This window comes from Montipora capricornis, chromosome 6, assembly GCF_036669925.1.
Source record: "Montipora capricornis isolate CH-2021 chromosome 6, ASM3666992v2, whole genome shotgun sequence".
NCBI classification, from domain to species: domain Eukaryota; kingdom Metazoa; phylum Cnidaria; class Anthozoa; order Scleractinia; family Acroporidae; genus Montipora; species Montipora capricornis.
In genome coordinates, this window is record NC_090888.1 from 27,072,144 (window position 1) to 27,089,779 (window position 17,636).

General features: G+C 38.7%; 1 protein-coding gene across 3 annotated transcripts in view; it reads right to left on the reverse strand.

Moving 5' to 3' along the window:
• Positions 1–16,364, reverse strand: part of LOC138051877 (1-phosphatidylinositol 4,5-bisphosphate phosphodiesterase eta-2-like) — a 35,448-nt gene extending 19,084 nt beyond the window's left edge. For 2 of the 3 annotated variants that reach the window (XM_068898171.1, XM_068898170.1), the window contains exons 1-14: positions 15,794–16,090; positions 15,420–15,566; positions 11,228–11,428; positions 9,680–9,719; positions 8,994–9,123; positions 8,804–8,913; positions 7,514–7,580; positions 6,425–6,518; positions 5,744–5,861; positions 5,197–5,282; positions 4,178–4,298; positions 3,839–3,924; positions 1,155–1,234; positions 177–284 (exon numbers count right to left, since the gene is read on the reverse strand). In XM_068898171.1, the coding sequence (XP_068754272.1) occupies positions 177–284; positions 1,155–1,234; positions 3,839–3,924; positions 4,178–4,298; positions 5,197–5,282; positions 5,744–5,861; positions 6,425–6,518; positions 7,514–7,580; positions 8,804–8,913; positions 8,994–9,123; positions 9,680–9,719; positions 11,228–11,428; positions 15,420–15,566; positions 15,794–15,920 (1,515 nt within the window). In that variant the 5' untranslated portion in view covers positions 15,921–16,090. Of the gene's footprint in view, positions 1–176; positions 285–1,154; positions 1,235–3,838; positions 3,925–4,177; positions 4,299–5,196; positions 5,283–5,743; positions 5,862–6,424; positions 6,519–7,513; positions 7,581–8,803; positions 8,914–8,993; positions 9,124–9,679; positions 9,720–11,227; positions 11,429–15,419; positions 15,567–15,793; positions 16,091–16,152 lie in introns of those variants that run through there. The other variant, XM_068898172.1, reaches the window with a different exon arrangement.
• Between the last annotated feature and the right edge of the window lie 1,272 nt (positions 16,365–17,636).

Genomic DNA, 17,636 nt, shown 5'->3' on the forward strand with positions numbered 1-17,636 from the left:
TCTCCGAGATCACCTTGATTAATAAAAACTGGATACGCTCTAGACTAAACAAGAAAAATCCACCTTCAGTTTATTTGTATTTTTCATGTAACAGTACCACAGGCTTACTAAAAACAAATAAATTGAAAAATAGTAGACTTCGATGGAAATTAAAGGAAACCATATCCGTTACAAACCTCTAAGTTCTTTAACTTAAAGCACTCCTCCATCTCGTCAGCAGAGTCTTCCTCGGTGACTTCCCCTTCATCTAAATCCTCGCCAAGACTTTTGGGTAGCGTTTTGGCCTTGCAAATGAAATTATTGAGAAACGCTGTTGTTACGGAAGACACAGCGTGGAATCCAGAATCCAAGACTGTCTTGGATTACTAAGGGGGACAATGTTAACTACCAAACCGTTGCTATGGACCCATTTAAATAGTAATTTATCGAGTTTCTTTAACTCTGCAGTTACCATTTTTTGCCAAGTATGTTCTATTTAAAATTTGTTTGTCTGTTCCGACTCACAACCATATTTGGTAAATCACGTGACCAAAATAGAAAATGTCTAAAAACTCAGCAAGTTACTTGAACTATGTTTTTGACAAATTTTTGACGTAACAGCATGAGAACATTCTCACAGAAAATCTGTAGCATGGATTTTAAAAATATATTTCTCGAAGGTCATTAAGCCCTCCTTTGATACACTTTTTAAAATATCAGTTCCACTTTCTGTCCAAATAGAGATGCCACGCTACAGTTTACGAATTACGATGAAAACGACCGCCTCTTCCCTTCGTTTCCTGAGAATTTTTACATGTTTTTCACTGAAACGCAAGGCTGGAACTAGTTGCGGATGCGTGTTCTGATTGATGTTATGTCACATTTCAATTGAAAAGGTTACTCCAAAGAACCATCCATGCAACCTCTTTGTAGGGCTATTGACTAAAAAGCTTCCTTAGCGACGCAATTTCTCTCTGTAGTTAAGAGTCATTCCCCTTAGGCAAGCCAAACCTTCGTCGACAAATGCGACAAATCAGGCTGCCACGTTTTCCTTTCGAATCTAAAATACATGACAGCATCAAATCAATAAATTTGATCTAAGAGACGTCGGATTTAAGTTAAAATAATAATTGATCAGCAGGGAAGATGACTACACTTTGAAACTTTCAACTTACCTTGATAAGGATTTTTCCCATCAGGCTTTGTGGGGAAGGCAATTCTGTACCATCAAAGGTTGCTTCATAGACTAACTTGTCTGAGAAGAGTTAAAGAGTTTTTTCTGTGCACGAAACGCTAAAGAAATAGGTGTAATAATAATAATAATAATAATAACAATAATAATAATAATAATAATAATAATAATAATAATAATAATAGTAATGGTAACTAATCAACAACCCCCCCCCCCCCCCCCTCCTTCCCCCACGATATCCCGTTCCTTGGATCCTATTCTTGTATCGATTCTTAGTGCTTGCAGTGACATTCGGGTGCCCTTTTCACTGCCCTTATTAATTACTTCTTTCTTATGAAATAATGCCTGAATCCTTGAAGACAGCTAAGATTACACCTGTTTTGAAGGAAGCTGGTTCAGATCATGAACAGTTGAGAAAGTACCCAACTTAAAGTCATATCAAAGCTTGTGGGAAAAGCAACCGTTCTGCAATCAGTATGTCGACGAGAATGGCCTCCTTGGGAAGTTCAAATCCGCATAGAAAGCAGTTCACAGCCCTGAGACGGCCCTACTAAAGATTAAAGATGATACTCTACTGTCACATGATAGCGGCAAAGCCGTGGTTTTGCTCTTCTTCGATCTGGATATGTCTGCTGTATGTGACGGTATGATCACAAGATTTGCTCTCTATGTTTCAGGATAAATTTGGGATTAGAGAATCTGTGCTGCAATGGCTCTCTTCTGATCTTTCGTACAGGAAACAGTTTGTTCTTATTAATGATGCGTCTTCCTCGGTCTTCTGTGTTAATGCTGGTGTTCTACAGGGATCGGTACTTTGACCCATATTGTACGTGCTGTGCATGTTGCCAATCATTGATATTAATTAACACGTTTGGACTTAAGTACCATTTCTAAGCAGATGACTCTCAGCTGTATATGCTTTTAAACAAGATTCACACGGTTATGACTACAAAGGCATGTATCGAGAATTGTATCAAGGACATCCATAGATGGATGCAGCAAACAATTTGAAATTGTATCAGGACAAAACTGAAATCCTCTTGATCCAATATAAGTACAAAGCGTCCATCCAACTTTCTACCTTGCGAATCGGGGAGGCGGAAATTGATACTTAACTGAATGCGACGAAGCTGGGTTTCAAATTTGACCAGTACTTATGCTGTGAAGACCAAATTAAACAGGTCACTGTGCAAATCCTCGTTCTTTCGATAAGAGATATCTCAAAAATTTGGAGGTTTCCAACAGATTCTGCTGCTGAGAATATCATTTATCCTTAGAATGTTACATTATTGCAACTCTTTATACCATGGCCTTCTGAAGTATACTCAAAGGGAATCTCCACTAAAACAACAAAATAGCTTTAAGCCAGAGAAGATAATGTTTGCAGTTAAAAATTCAGTTATCAGGACCGTAGCCAGTATGAGGCAAACCGAGGCACTTGCCTCAGTCATTTTTTCGTGAAATTTTAAAGTAAAGGGTGATTCCAGTGTTGTCTTTCAAATGTACTCGCCACTCATCATACCTACGAAGAGAATTTAACTACGGACATTGCCTCAGTCATATTTTTCTTCTGGCTACGGCCCTGGTTATTGTTTTGAGAACTTGGCAGGCGACGCTACTTGATTGGAAACTTATTTGACATTATCCAAAGACACCGAAATAAAAAATGGAATGCGAATCTTATGGTTAGCTGATGAAATTAAAGCTTACTTACTTAAGACTATAAAAATCAATCATCGATCTTTTTTTAAACTGATGTGAAATTACGCTTACTTACATTCTTTAAACAAATTGTTGTTTTGTTACCGTTCCCACCGCCTCTGGATTTCTCTGTCACGTTGCCTTTTCGAGCCTTTGCCTATTATCCTAGCCCTGTCTCGTTCCGCTTGGCGACGTTCTTCGCTACAATTTTACCTCCGTTCTCTATCCCATACTCGCTCCCTTTGGCGATCCTTTTCGCTAGCTCTTTGTCTGTTCATTCTTGCTCGCTGCTGCTCTCTTTCCCTTCGCTCTACACATAAACCCGTCCTCTACCTGTTGCATTTACTCTGCTGTTACCTGTTGACATGACGTCTTTCGTTCCCCAACGTTAAACCCTTAAACCAACACAAATCGTTTAGCTAAAATGGCTTTGATTGAGCATAAATATGATTTCCCGCTAGGAAAACGCGGGTTGTCAAATGCAATAACAATTGTGCAGATCTGCTTTTCCCGCATATTCAGTAAACCGCGCAAGAAAAGCTTTGAATTAGTAGGCACTGTCCTTAGAAATACCAACTGGCCGGAGGCAAACCAGTTGGCTATTTACAAGTGCAGCTGACCAGGGACAACCGGGAACAAATTTAACCCGTGGTCTCAACATGTCTTGAATCCGGGATCCCCGGATTTTAAGGCAAGCGCCCTAACTACTGGGCAGCTCTGACCCAGTACAACACCCATCATCCATTAGTGGCAATATGGTTTAATTGCTTGGAAATGAACATAATAATATCCCGAAGTAAGAACTAACGGTTCTGTTTAGCCTTTTCAGCTTAGGATATACTTGTTAAAGTTAGTAAATATCTCTTCTTCCAAGAGTCTAGTAAGTTCAAGTTCATGTCATTTTGTAATTGATGACAATCCCAGTTAAAGTGAAACAAACGTGGTGGGGGAACGTGAAAAGGATACCTTTAAAAATTTCCCGCATGATTTTTGCCATGACTTTCTGTTGACTGACGCTACAGTGATTCTCTAAGGAAAGAATAACTGGGTATCTAGAAAACGAAAGAAAAAATAATCAAAATCGATCACCAAAGTCCATCGCATGTCAAGACTTTAGAAATCGAAAGCTAAAAGTATCTCGGATGTTGCGTCGATCCCGTAATGCATCCCATTCAAGGCAAAGTCTTACCCTCGTTGATTGGTGGCCATTTAGGTATACAACAATTGTAACTCTTTCTGCACGTAAAAAATCAATGCAACCATCATTTTTTAAATGTAAATGCAGTGCAATGGCATGATGCTTACTTGTTGTGAAGAAAGGCAAAATCATTAATATTGAGAATGACGTAACGGAATTTGACTTTCGACGTCATCGTATAACCATGGTATATCACAGGCTCACCGTCCTTTCCATCCCAGCAGTCAACTGCAGAATAAGCATGGAGATTTACAGACGTAGTTAAATCTAGAGAGTATACTTCCTTTTCTATTAGGCACGGATAGTGCCAAAAATATCAGGCCTTCATTTAGCTCTTAAAAGATTCTGTTGACTCTTTTTGGCCTTAAGAACGAAACAAGCATTTAAATTTAATTGCAGACCAAATCATCTTAAATTGGTGTATGCTTTGGAAAAAATCGAGCGAAGGAAGAGTAAAAAGGAGTGAAATAAATAGTGGTGGATATTACACCGTGGCGAGAAGATATGAATTTTATGTTCTCGTGAACAATATCTCACGAGTGAGCGCAGTCAACGAGTAAGATATTGTTCTTGCCACGAGATCATAAAATTTATATCTGCCAGCTAATTTCCATGGATAATTTTATGTTGTATGAAGTTTTATTTTTCGTGTTAGCAAATTTCATTTTTCTCAGAGGAGGAGTTTCCGTCAACTTCAGAGCACTTCACGAATCTATCGCTCGCCATTTTGCACAAACAACCATGCAAAGGCGGGAAGTGACGTCATCAATATCCCCACTAGCTCCGTATGAATTTTATGAATGGTGTATTTTCCAGTTAAACTCTCCTGTGTATATAAGAAATGCATAAATTGCACTGTTATTTAAACAACCGTACTTACGCATCTGCAGCGTGAGTAAGGACTCTTTATGAAAATATAAAAAAGATGACGGCGTTGAGCTAAATAAAATTATAATGTGATATGACTCTTCAATAAAATGTGAGCTAAAAATAGTAACTTCAGTTAATAACAATTGTTTCCTGGATGGGATAAAAAATCAAAAGTAATGCATTAAGACTACAATGGTTTATCACTAATTGCACCACACATGGAGTCCAGAGGGGTTTGCATTCGTCATGTTCTTACGTTCAATGCAACGACATCCTGCCTGGAGGACTCTGACGTACATATCCATGCTGGAATTGGAGGTGAGCTGATCGCCAACTAAGTACCTACAATAAATTGGTATCAGCTTAAAAGTAGTCGAAACAACGGTGGCACCCAAAGCTAAGCAAGATTTTTTTTTTTAAGAAAAAGACATTTTAGTGACGATGAGATATCTAGCAAGTATTTAAAACGCGAAATTACTAATCACCTAAGCGAGTAATGTGAGAATTGCATGAAAGATATTGTGCAGCAAATGGAGACTCGGGAAATCCGAGCACCAGATTGGATTTGAACCGCGACACTCTGTAATCTAGCCGGATGCATGTTCTTAACCGCTGAGCTACTGGAGACGCTTTGGTGAGCAAGGGTTGCTTCATAGCTCAGTTGGTAAAGCATTAACGCCACCTTAATTTTTTAGGTGTCTTGCTATGAAAGACAATTACTTAAATTCTCCAGAAAAGTGCGAGGATTATTTCTCTCTTTAGATTTACTCTAATTAACGTACATAAAAAATTCATTATCTTACGTGTTATGCGAGGAGGCGATAAAATAGTGTGACAGTGGTTTGGTCATATCCTGGTTGACTTTGCAATGCTCTGTATTGAAAATATCACCCTCTGGACCCAGAAGATATCCAGTGAATCCTTCAAAAAATGTATGTGCTTGAGCAGTTATTTCTTGCAGTTGTATATATATACAAGCAATTCGAGAATAGAGTACGGAGGACAAATTTCGTACATCCTTATAACTATTTTCTTAACTTCATTCCACCTGTTCAAGGTAATTTAAAATCTCTACGAGACCGTTATATTAGACTTAGTATTCATTTGATCAAAGTAAAGTATACTTTATTCGCTTTTTCCGCAACTTGAAGATGCCTGATCTCAGGGAGATAGAAATGTCGTTTTTTTTTTTAATCCCTAGTTTTCTAAGTTCTGAAAGGTACTTATCAAGGTCCCAAATTTGACAAAAATCAGGTGGCCTATGTTTCGGGTCATTGGTTTTACTAATAGGTCCATCGTGTTTGCTTTCTTGAGTTTTTGCGACAATCAAAAGGCGTGTAGCATGGGGATGTTAAAATACGTTTCACGTGTTGCTCTTAATTTCTTTGCCTCCTAGTGAGCAAGGAAAACTCAATTACCGTCCTAGAAGCTTCGGAATCATGTTGACAAATTTATGGTCGGCCTCGCAGACAAGTCATTCTTACCATCAATCCCCAGAATACTAGCTTTTCTGTGTTTCTCAACAGGCTCGTATGTTTGAATGAGTTGACAGCAATATTCCGGGGTGACGTCAGTCATCTGTACAATGCGTGATAGAAAATAGAAAAGTTCTTTTTTAAAAAGAAAAGAAAAAAAAGGATGTGAATTTTCAAGGAAATGGTATAGAAAAAAGAATAACGCGTTTCTGATTGGTCAATGAGCAATGCTTAAATAGGTGATAGAGTACAATAAGAAAGTTGCTTTAAAAACACAGCGATGGACTTGTTCAGTATATAATAAATAAACAGCTTCGGAAGTTCTCAAATTGTGCGCACCTATTGCTAGTGCACTTTTGAGAACATTTAAAACACACTCTTGTCCATAGATCACGACATGCAATAGCGTTCATTCGATTTCCTCTGCATATGAAATGGTATTCATTGGAAGGGAATCACTCACCAGTACGCCATTATGAGCACTACTGTGAACCAAACCCTTAACCACATGAACAGCATAATCGTCGCCGGTAACCATGGTTTTATTCTGAAACTTCTTTGCTTTCCTCCGCAAATAAAAAAAGTTGATTGCGTTGCACAAGGAAAGTAATGTAAGGTCACTGGTAGTCCCACCGCCAATTGTAGGGTTAATCAAAACCATTACAATTATCTCAAACTTGATTGGTGCATTAACTGCTTTATTTTTCAGTAATTATTGTGTAGGGTTGTAATCGGATAGTTACATCAGCCAATCATATTAAGTGCCGTCAGCTAAATCCACCAATCACAGAATTTATCGCAATAACCCAAGCAACAACTACTAACCCTACCAAGCTGGGGAAATTCCAAAATGGACGATTTCGTAACATTAGACAGTGAAAAAAGAATGCATTTGGAAATTGTAATGGTTATTATTAATTGGTAACGGGGCTTCGCGTCGTCCAATTCGGTCTGTAATTAAACAAATCGGACTCCCGCTACGCGGCCGTCTGCTTTTGTTAATCATTAGTATGTTTACAGACCGAATTGGACGACGTGAAGTCTTATCACCATTACTTATTTATCAATGAGCAAAGAAGTGTAACAATGCCTCCTTACCTTCTGTTCCGTTTCTAAAAATAGTTTGAGTTCATCTACGGTCATGTGCTCTTTACTATTGCCGTACCTGAGAATTTTAAAGCAGAAGTGACACTCCATGTTAATTAATATGCAAAATGGTTTCAGTTGTCGTGTCCACCTCGGTATATAATTTACCAACAGCTTCTTAAGGACGTTCGCGCCAATTGTTTCTGCGCATCCTTACTGCGCACGCAAATGCACACGCCACGTCATACACAAGCGCGCACGCTAAGTAATAAAATGAGAAATGATAGGGTAAAAGGCCATTGCTATAGCTTTGCCTGGATTTAACGGTCTTGGACGTTCGGTGACCCCTATTTTTCTTTCCAGAAACGGATTTTACTTACAATCATCTCCACGTTGTCCAAAAATAAACAAAAAATCAATGTGGGAAGTTAAAAAAATTTCAAGATTTTTGCTCACGGGACATCAAATCCTGCCATCTTGCGGCTGCAAGGCGCGTGAAACTGTGGTCCCTAAATGCGAACTTGATCTTTAAGGAACCTCACCAGTTGACTAAATTCACTTAATAAGTCCACTTAAACAATATTTGGCAGAGAAGATTTCACTTCAAAGATTCAATTGCAATATATTTGGGTTTACAGACACTGGCCTTATTCGCTAACGAAGCCCGATTTTGTCACATTTTGGGTGTTTTTCCGGGCATGTTCTCTCCAAAACGAAGTCGTTAACCCCCCATTTTTTTTTACATTTCTGACATAACTAACTCATCATCTTACAGTGGTAAAAGTTTCAGAAAAAAATCAATGTTGAACAATTTTCGCGCGAATGTCCTTAAGCTACAATCATAGAAAAAAGTAGTTGCGAAGGTTTTGCAAAATAAACCACACCAGTGCTGTATTTCAACCCACTTCTGTTAAGGCTCCAAAGAATATCTCCCCATCCCCTATTCATGTTGGAAGGTAACACAACAATTTCCCACTAAAACCATTTAGTTTTGCAGAACATTCTTGTTGGAAAGTAACACAACAATTTCCCACTAAAATCGTTCAGTTTTGCACAACATCGAATCAGGGGGTGGGGAGAGAAGCAAAGAAGGCTTGCTAGCCTTCCCAACGATTTTGTCTATGATTGTAGACCACAACGTTTGTCGGATACTGGATTTCCTGGATTTTTTGGACCGATTTATAGGCAGCCTGTGATTTGGCAAACGCAAAAGTTCATCGAAGTGCTACGCTCCTTTTTTATGTGTTTATCTCTAATCCAACAAGTGTGTTAATTCGGGCTGTTTTAATCATGATAACTCACTTCAGAAGAAGAAGATAGATTTCTCTTCTTGTAGAGATACTCTTGTAAAAATTGATGAACTCGTTGAAATCCAAGAGACCATCCGAGTCCTGATTCTCAGTATCAGCTGCCTATGGTTGGATCAAGCAAAGGACACAATCAATGCATTTTTGAGGGAGACTTTTTTTAAACTACACCAGGGCATACTAACCTTAAAAGCCTCTCGCAGTTTTCTGTTTGATATTTTCACGTTTAGCTTATGCATCAAAGCAAAAACTTCATCCACACTGAGCAACCCATCTCCGCTTTTGTCGGCCGAAAGAAAGATTTCTTTCAACCATCTAATGAATGGTCAAGAAAAGAGATTCTAGAAAGAAACTCACGGGCAAATGCTCAACTGTTCTAGATCTTGACTACTCTAAATGATTGGCAATATACACAATGTGATCGTAAAGTTAACAAGTTGATGTCAGTTTTTCATGCGTATGTCCTGTTATCGATCATGAATTTCGTCATAACATTGCAGACTGATCTGCAGACTACTTTGACAATGTTACGTCGAAATTCATTGTCAATAGCTGGACAGACGCATAAAAAACTGGCATCAATTTGTTTTTAAAAATAACAAAAAGGCAGAGGGATCAGAATTAAGTCAAAACACGAGAAGAACGAGAGACAAAAATGACAGAAACTTCAATCTGACGCAAGTACTATCGCATCATTATCGCATGAATTATAAATTTATGTGTCTGTCGGCTTATTGACAATAAAAATTAGCCAATGAGCGCGCAAGAATTTTGCAGTCATTGTAGTTTTAGATATGATACATTTGTTGCATCTACATTTCTCTCTCTCGATCGATCACTTTTTTTTCTCTATTTTGATCATGAAGGATACTGATCCCTTGAAGTCTGACGTCGGAGTGGCTCATCCTCAGCTGTTCATCAACAATAAAAACAAGCAAAGTTCTAACTTGGCATTTGCGCTTTTCCGTGTTAACCTCGAGTTACACAAATGCAAAGTTATTTATACGTAGCTCTAATAATTTTTCCGTTAGTTTGTCTAGATCATTAATGTTCGTATCTTCTTTAACTTAATGCCTAGGATAATAGGATAATGCAGTTTTCCAATAAAGTCATACAAAGAAAATCAAAAATTAATACCTACCATTGTAAAAGACGTTTCTATCAGAATGTGGTTAAAATCGGAAATGTCTAGTACAATAAGTGCAGAACATGTTCAATGATACAATTTTTTTTTTCTTTTGGATTGAAATCAGTAATAATATATATTTTGTTTACTCTTTGACGTCATGGCGGCCAAACAATGATAAGCCAACCGGGTGCTGAAGTGGGTGCTTGTGTAGGTTAAGGACATGCGAGCAATCATTGCCCACCAATAACCCTCCCCACATCACAGGCTTCAGTTTTATAGTCTGACATGCTGAGTGCCGCATGTATATATAAACAAGGAATAAACAGTAGCGCCTCGATTTCGTTAAGAGTGGCGCCACCATGATCAGCTGACTACCTATTCTTTCGAAATGAATGCCTGAGGTCGATGGCAGATGAAATGAAGAGTTTTTTTTTTCCTATGGTGACTCGAGAATACTCGAAGGAAAAAGAAAGAGTGCTCGATTGCAAGAGTGTAGCGTACCGCCTTCCGATTTTTATTTCGGATGCTATACAGTACCACTGACTTCGATGAGTCTCCAAAAGCTCAATGCACGGTACAGCAACCGAACTAATAATTGGAAGCTCGTAGGCTCGACTCCTGCCAAGGAAGACGAAATGCTATAGTGCGCATGCCACTGAAAGTAGACAATCAGAAGAAAGTGGAAGGATATTTTACATACCTGGAATAAGTCCTGCCAAGGTGAGAATTGAGAGTAAGAAAAAAGGAGGAGTGAGGTTAAGAAGTGAATTGTCGAGCTAAAGACATCAAGAGAAGCTTTGTCACGCATGATCAGCATTTTTGAAAAAGGATTCGATTATTCACGTTTGCCTACCATGTCCGGCCAATGGTTTTCTTTTCCATCAAAAATTAACAAGTCGACTCTTGTTGATGTTTCTCTTCCATGTCTAAACCAATTTCTTAGAACAATTTTGCACAGTTCAACCAAAAATCAATTATCGTCACAACTTATATTGTCAAGCTTGTAAGGGGACAAAAAGGAAAGGATCAGGTCATGGGGCAACACTTGTCTTTTTGTTTGCAAAACTATGTCACTGCTCGAGTATCAATTGGGCGTTTATGCGACAGCCGTAGCCATAGAGGTGAACTCTATCTAGGCAGGGTTAATGGCATTTCTTTCTTTCTTTTCTTTTACATTTGGAACATCATAACCTGTGGCTACAATAAGTACTGTCTGCAGAGAAAACGAAAGACCCTTAGCAACGCACAAGATTACAAAGGAAATCTCTCGTGTCTTTAATATCCACATACCTAACTTCTTTGCCAACAAGTATCGAAGTCCTACGGTCCAATGAAGGAACTCCTCATGAGTCGGGAAGACCAAGTCCAGGGTAGTAAAATGTTCTCCGTGGATGATCGAGAAACACTTGCTTTCTACATATATCTCTGGGCATTGAGTGAAAGCATCAGTAGCGGATCCCTCTCGCACTTCTTTGATTGACGCTATTGGAACTGAAAAGCACACATCTCGATCAAGAGAAGTTCTAACGTTATCAATCCAAGTTGAAATCCGAGGCCACAAAAAAGTGCTTGCCAGGGGAACAAAGTGTAGGGCATTTCTTTCGAAGCCACATGCGTCTTCCACGTGTGTGAGGTACAGCCCATGCCAAATAAAGTAACTTAGCTCGAGTGGTATTTTTGTCCATTCATTCTTTCGTTTATCATCTATTCATTCATTCATTTATTTATCTCTATGCATGTTTATCTATGTATTCATGTCTTTTTTATTCATTTCTTTCAGTTAAAAAGAGTTTCTCAATAACATGTTAGTAATCGTTACTGGAGAACAAGGACGAACACAAAGGATACGATTTTTTCTGCTACTCTTACTTCAGTTTCCTGATAACTGTTTTCTTTTCCCGGAAGATGTCTTTAGAAAATGTAAAAGCGATTACAATTTCAAAGACAGGTTCTCGATGCCAAAACGAAATTTTACGAATTTCTTCAAATGGTAATGCATTTAGGACAAAAGTCCAAACAGGGGCGATTTCCAAATTTTCCAGATTTTCCCCCAACACCCACTCCCAGAAGGGGGGAAAAGTACGGATTCAAAAACTCATTAAATTTTCATGATCGAAATGTACAAGTAAAAGGGGTTACTGTTATCCAAACGTTGGCCGTACACGTATATCTTAACAGAATTAAATATGAGAGGGTGATGTGAAGTGCCATTTTCTACCCATGTAAACCACGTGAGCGTTAACCCTACTAATGGAAATGGGCCCATTCAAGAACAGAGAAAAACTCTGATCAGCGTGGGGTTTGAACCCACGACCGTCGGGTTATATCACCGCTGCTCTACCGACTGAGCTACAAGGTCAGACGGGCGCAAGTTGTGGGAATTGAAGATGTCAAATTCACGGCAATGAATATGTACAAGTACAAGGGGTTACATTTATGCAAACGTTGGCCGTGAAGCACTTATATTTCAACATAATTAACTATGAGAGGGTGAAGTAAAGTGCTATTTTCTACCCATGTAAACCATGTGACAGTTAGCTCTACTACTGGATATGACTTATGGACAGAGCTTGTAGCTTGACTGACCTTGTAGCTCAGTCGGTAGAGCAGCGATGATCTAACCCGAAGGTGGTGTGTTCAAATTACATACAGAGTTTTTCTCTGCCCTTGGGTGGGCCCCTTTCCATTAGTAGGGCTAACTCTCACATGGTTTGCATGGGTTGAATATAGTACTTCACATCACCCTCTCATAGTTTATTCCCATGATCGAAATGGCCTACCAGGTCACCACTAAAAAAGGTCACGTGCACGCTCCTCCGTTCCTTATATAAAGCGTACTAATTAGCCTTTGTACAGCTGCCCCCTCTACTCGGAAAATATCGGGGCTGGGGCCGGGGCCAGGGTAGGAGTCGGGGCCAGGACCGGGGTAGGGGTCGGGGTTTCTTTTCTTTTTTAATTTTTTTTTCAATTTTGTCGTTCAGTTCTCCTGTACTGTTATTGTCGAATGACCGGCATCTGTCCTTCATTTATGGTGCAAAAAAATCAAAAACAAAAAAAAAATTGGAACCTACGGAAGCTATTAAATCTCCTAAGGGCCATTTTGTGTTTTAAAACTTGCAAGCGTTTTAAGTTTGTCTTTCCAAAAATTCGTTTATTTTTCGAAATTGGAATATGCGCCAATTGCCAGAGACGCTGAAGACTACTAGCTGAGCTCCACACTTTAAATCGAGTTGTCAGGATGATTACTTCGTAAAAACAACAACAACAACAACAGAATAACAGTTCCAAGATCGTCACGCACTCACGCAATGTTATCATTTGCTTGTTTGTTCGTGTTGTTGTCAATGTTCAGTCGTCTGACTTTACTTCAAACGGTTTGTCGTAAAGTTAGACTCGAGCAGGAACTTGCTAGCCAATTCTATTTGGACGTCAAAGTATCGAATCCAATTTTACGATAAAAACACAAGAACATTGACAGCAATTTTGCGGAAACAAGCAAATGAGAACTTTGCGCAACGACCATGGTGGAACTGTGACTATATCTTGTTTCGTTTTAATTGTACTGGGTAGAAGGTTTTTACGAAGTAAACATTAAAATGTAACAGTAACAGGACAATAACGACAAAAATTCTTTTCTTCAAAATGAAGAGTGAACACCCAGAAGGTCTTAGTTTGTTTTTCGAAATTAAGAGAATGTCCGACTGAAATTGTAGTTTTTGTGGGTAATATACGCTTACTCCTACACGAACAAAGAAGCAAATGAAAACGTTGCGATACTGCGTGACGATCATTGTTACGATGTGATTTTAAAGTGTGGAGCTCAGCGAGTCTTCAGTGTCTCTGGCAGTGGCATGGCGTATATTCCATAAACACAATAAAAAAAAGTCCGATTTAAAACAAAACCAAGATGTCCCTTAAGATCTAGCTTTCATATAGCTTCCGTAGGTTCCTTAATTTTTTGTACTAATTTCCACCATAAATGAAGGAAAGATGACGGTCATTCGAAAATAACAGTACAAGAGAATAACGACAAAAATTGAAACAAAAAAAATTGGAAAAAAAAAGGGAAAAATAAAGACACCTCAACCTTGATCCCGACCCCGGCCCCAGCCCCGGCCCCGGCCCTGGCATCGCGTTTTGGCTACTACTTTGTTTAGAACGCGATAAAACACTCCTTCTAGTTTATTAAACAGTGCATAAGGGACATTATTGCGTTAGAGAAAGTAATTTTGATCAATTATCATTTTTAAACGCCCTTAAAATCATATTAAATAGGACGATTCGGTATAGCAATGAAATATTTTTCGAAGCCCTCAGCCCTCATTAATACTAATTCTTAAAGTGCAACATGTTGTTAATAAAACAAGTTACTGACGCGATGTCAATATATCAGATCATCACAGGGTAGGTAAATTGTAATGAAACAGCATTATTTTATAGTTTAACCAAAACAATCCTAAATATACATGTTCTTGCCGTGCAAAATGGTTGGAAAAACCAGTCCATATATAAAATATTACAAGTGAGTCACAATTTGATAACGTAAAACAAAGAATAGCTCAGTTGTTGTAAGAGCATTGCATTGCACTGGCGTCCTAGAGGGCATGACTTTCGAATCCCGTCTGAGCCAGTTGAGTTTTCCAAGCGTCAGTTGTCCAGACAAATGCGAGGATCATTTTTATCCTTTTTATCCTATGACAAGGTTTGTTGTGGCTTCAGCGACACTTTTTTTTTTAATGAAGTCGTCATTAGAATATTTTAATGTGTCCGAATCACAAACCAACTATTTGTACAACGACAAGTTTCTCCTCGTTTACAGCGCCCCAATGTTATTCCAACTAATTGCATCCGATGCCCAATACTTGGCTGTGGGCAAAGAGGGCTTTTGTTCGCGGCGAAGTAATTAATTATTGATTGAAACTGGCTGCATCTTTCATATCGATCCTGATGATACACACTGTATCACTGTATCTTTGTTTTCTGTCATTTTCCATTTTTTTTTAATGATTTCCTCAGAATATTTTTTCTTCCTTCTGGAAGTGATTTTATTTTTTTATTTTTTATATTTGGTGCATGCTTTGCCATCTAAAAACAAGTTTGGATAATTACCCAAGTAAATAAACAGGTAATACACTAGGATTCATCAAACACTTAATTAAGACCATTCCCTTAGAATGAATCAACTTGCTCGTAATGCCTTATATATAAAAAAAAAGATAATATTTTTTTGAGGGGAGAGAAAATTCTGAGAGTAAAAGTTACACTTTAACTTCCGTTTAGACCAAAACGAATAATTACACTAATTTAATACATTTCAAACAGCATACTCTTAAATTATTTCACTGGACTATTTTTGGTTTTAGATCCATTTCAGCCACAAAATGTGGAAATAAAAACGACTTTTTAAATATAGAGAAACAACTGCAGCTCGTCCATGTAGCATTTTGTGGGATTATTAGTTTTTAGATACGTGGAAACTTACTCTTGGCTCTAACACCCTTCTTGGAAGGAATCCAGCAGATATTCGCGGCTTGTTGATCAAGAAAATATTTTCGGGGATATTTCTTCGAGGAGCTTCGCAATTTTGTGATTACAGTGCCCTTATGCATGACATCTATTGATTCTCCAACTAAAATAAAAGCATAAAATAGCAGTTAGTTATAATTACTTAGAAATTGTCATACGCAACAAAACATGTCTCTGCTAATTGGCAACAGTGATGTATTGTTTTCACTTATTGGTATTATAGTAAATGTGAGAAAATTTAACGAAAAGCGTCAGTTTTTTTATCATTATAATGTCCACGAGACCGTAATTTTTATCATACACTTAAGAGTAGATAACTGCATCCCGTACCGTTGGCAAATTTGTGATTGTCGGCACATTTAGCTGATCTTCGATGTTTATATTTCCTCCACTGGTCTATAGAACTTTTTGCGATTTTCGTCTCGTGGCTGAGGATGTCGGGGCCTTGCTCTGTCATCGCTACAGCCCAAACAAACGACTTGTTTCCTTCATTTAAAATTACCCTCAGAATTAACGTTCAGTGAACGTAATTATCATCAAAGGAAGTCACAGAAACCTTTTTTTTTTTCCTTTTCTGCATAATTCATGAGTCGATTGGACAAAACTTGACGCTATTGGCAGACACCCAGTGGATGTCAGCACGAGGGAACAACCTTTTAAAAGTGAGGAAGAGACATTAATTAGATTACCTTCAACATGTCTTGTCACACCTACCATGCCCGAAATCGCCATGAAAATACATGGCCCCTTTCATTTTTCTCCCTGCGATATATTGGCCCGGGCAAACGTCTTCAACATTTGCTTGAAAATCTGTTCGATTTTGTTGAACAGCAGTGTCGAAACCGTTTAATTGCTGTAATAAACTAGCATTAGCACGTCACTCAAGATGGCGGGTTTCAACCACTTCATGACCAAGGCACCATGGGCAAAGCCGCACCCAAGTATTGAATATTAGAATTCCCATTCCCCCTTTCAAACGTGTTGAAACATGTTGAATTGAAGTTGAATAGATGTTGAAAGAGTTAAAAAAATTCGTTTAAACTTTGCTTCAACAGCGTTCAACATCGCGTACCCAATTAACGGTCTGCAAACGACGTATCCATGTCTGTATCCATGGTAACAACTTAGTGAAGCTTGGTTGAATCAAATGTAGATGACGTGTTGAAAATGTTTGTCATCCCAGCGGTCAGCATCGTTCAACAGCGCTCAAACAATTCTAAAGGTCGTTGAAGCAAATATTAAAGCTGTTTGCCTGGGCCTTAAGTGTACAAGTCAATCTTCATTCTTGCCGTGGGAGAACAGTTTTGCCGTTCCCAACCCTGCTCACCACATGTATGGCATGTGCAGCTGCCAATTAAAACACATGACTGGTATGTTAGCTACGCCATGCTGTTGAGGCCCAAAAGGTCGAAACAGCTGTCCATTGCTGCTAATTGACCGGGTAAAAGGGTTGTGCGCATGCGTGATGTGTTGGCCACACCGGGTTGGTGTTGGTGTGTGTCACCTTGCTTTTATTATTGTTCTTCATTGTAATGGCCGATTTCTCCTCCTAGCCAAGTTCTTGTCCATTGCTTCATCAACTGGAAACTAACAATAGGCCATTATGGTCTTGTGGAAAAAAAAAAATGCCTAAGTTACACAAAACTGCTGCAATCAAGCACAATAAACTAATATCAATTCCATCGATTCACTAAAATACTAACTTTCACGGGAAGAAGAAGGAAAAGAAAACAAACAAGGGATGAAAGGTACAAATCGCGATAGAAGGAACAAGTAACCAATGACCAGCTGTCTCAGCCCACGTCTCAGCAGTGTTAGTTTTAGAAGGCGTGAAAACGACGCTTTCGGGTCAAAAAAGAATTTCTTATCGAAGGACTGTGTGATTTTTTGATTCTCGACTATTTCCTTCGCTTTTATTTTCGAGTATTTCGAAGTTTGTTTAGCCTAATTTTATGGTAGAAAGTATGGAAAGGCATTGTATAGAACATATGGATGTGTTTGTAGGCGAAGAGGTAGTGCGAAACGTTAACGCTCGCAACATATCAAAGCAGCATCTTGCAACACTGATGCAAGATGTTGCGACATGTGTTGAACGGGCTGGCCAAACGCAAGCAACAGTTTCAACGTAACATGTCGGCGTTCATGTGCCCCAGCACCTGGCGCGCAACAAAGT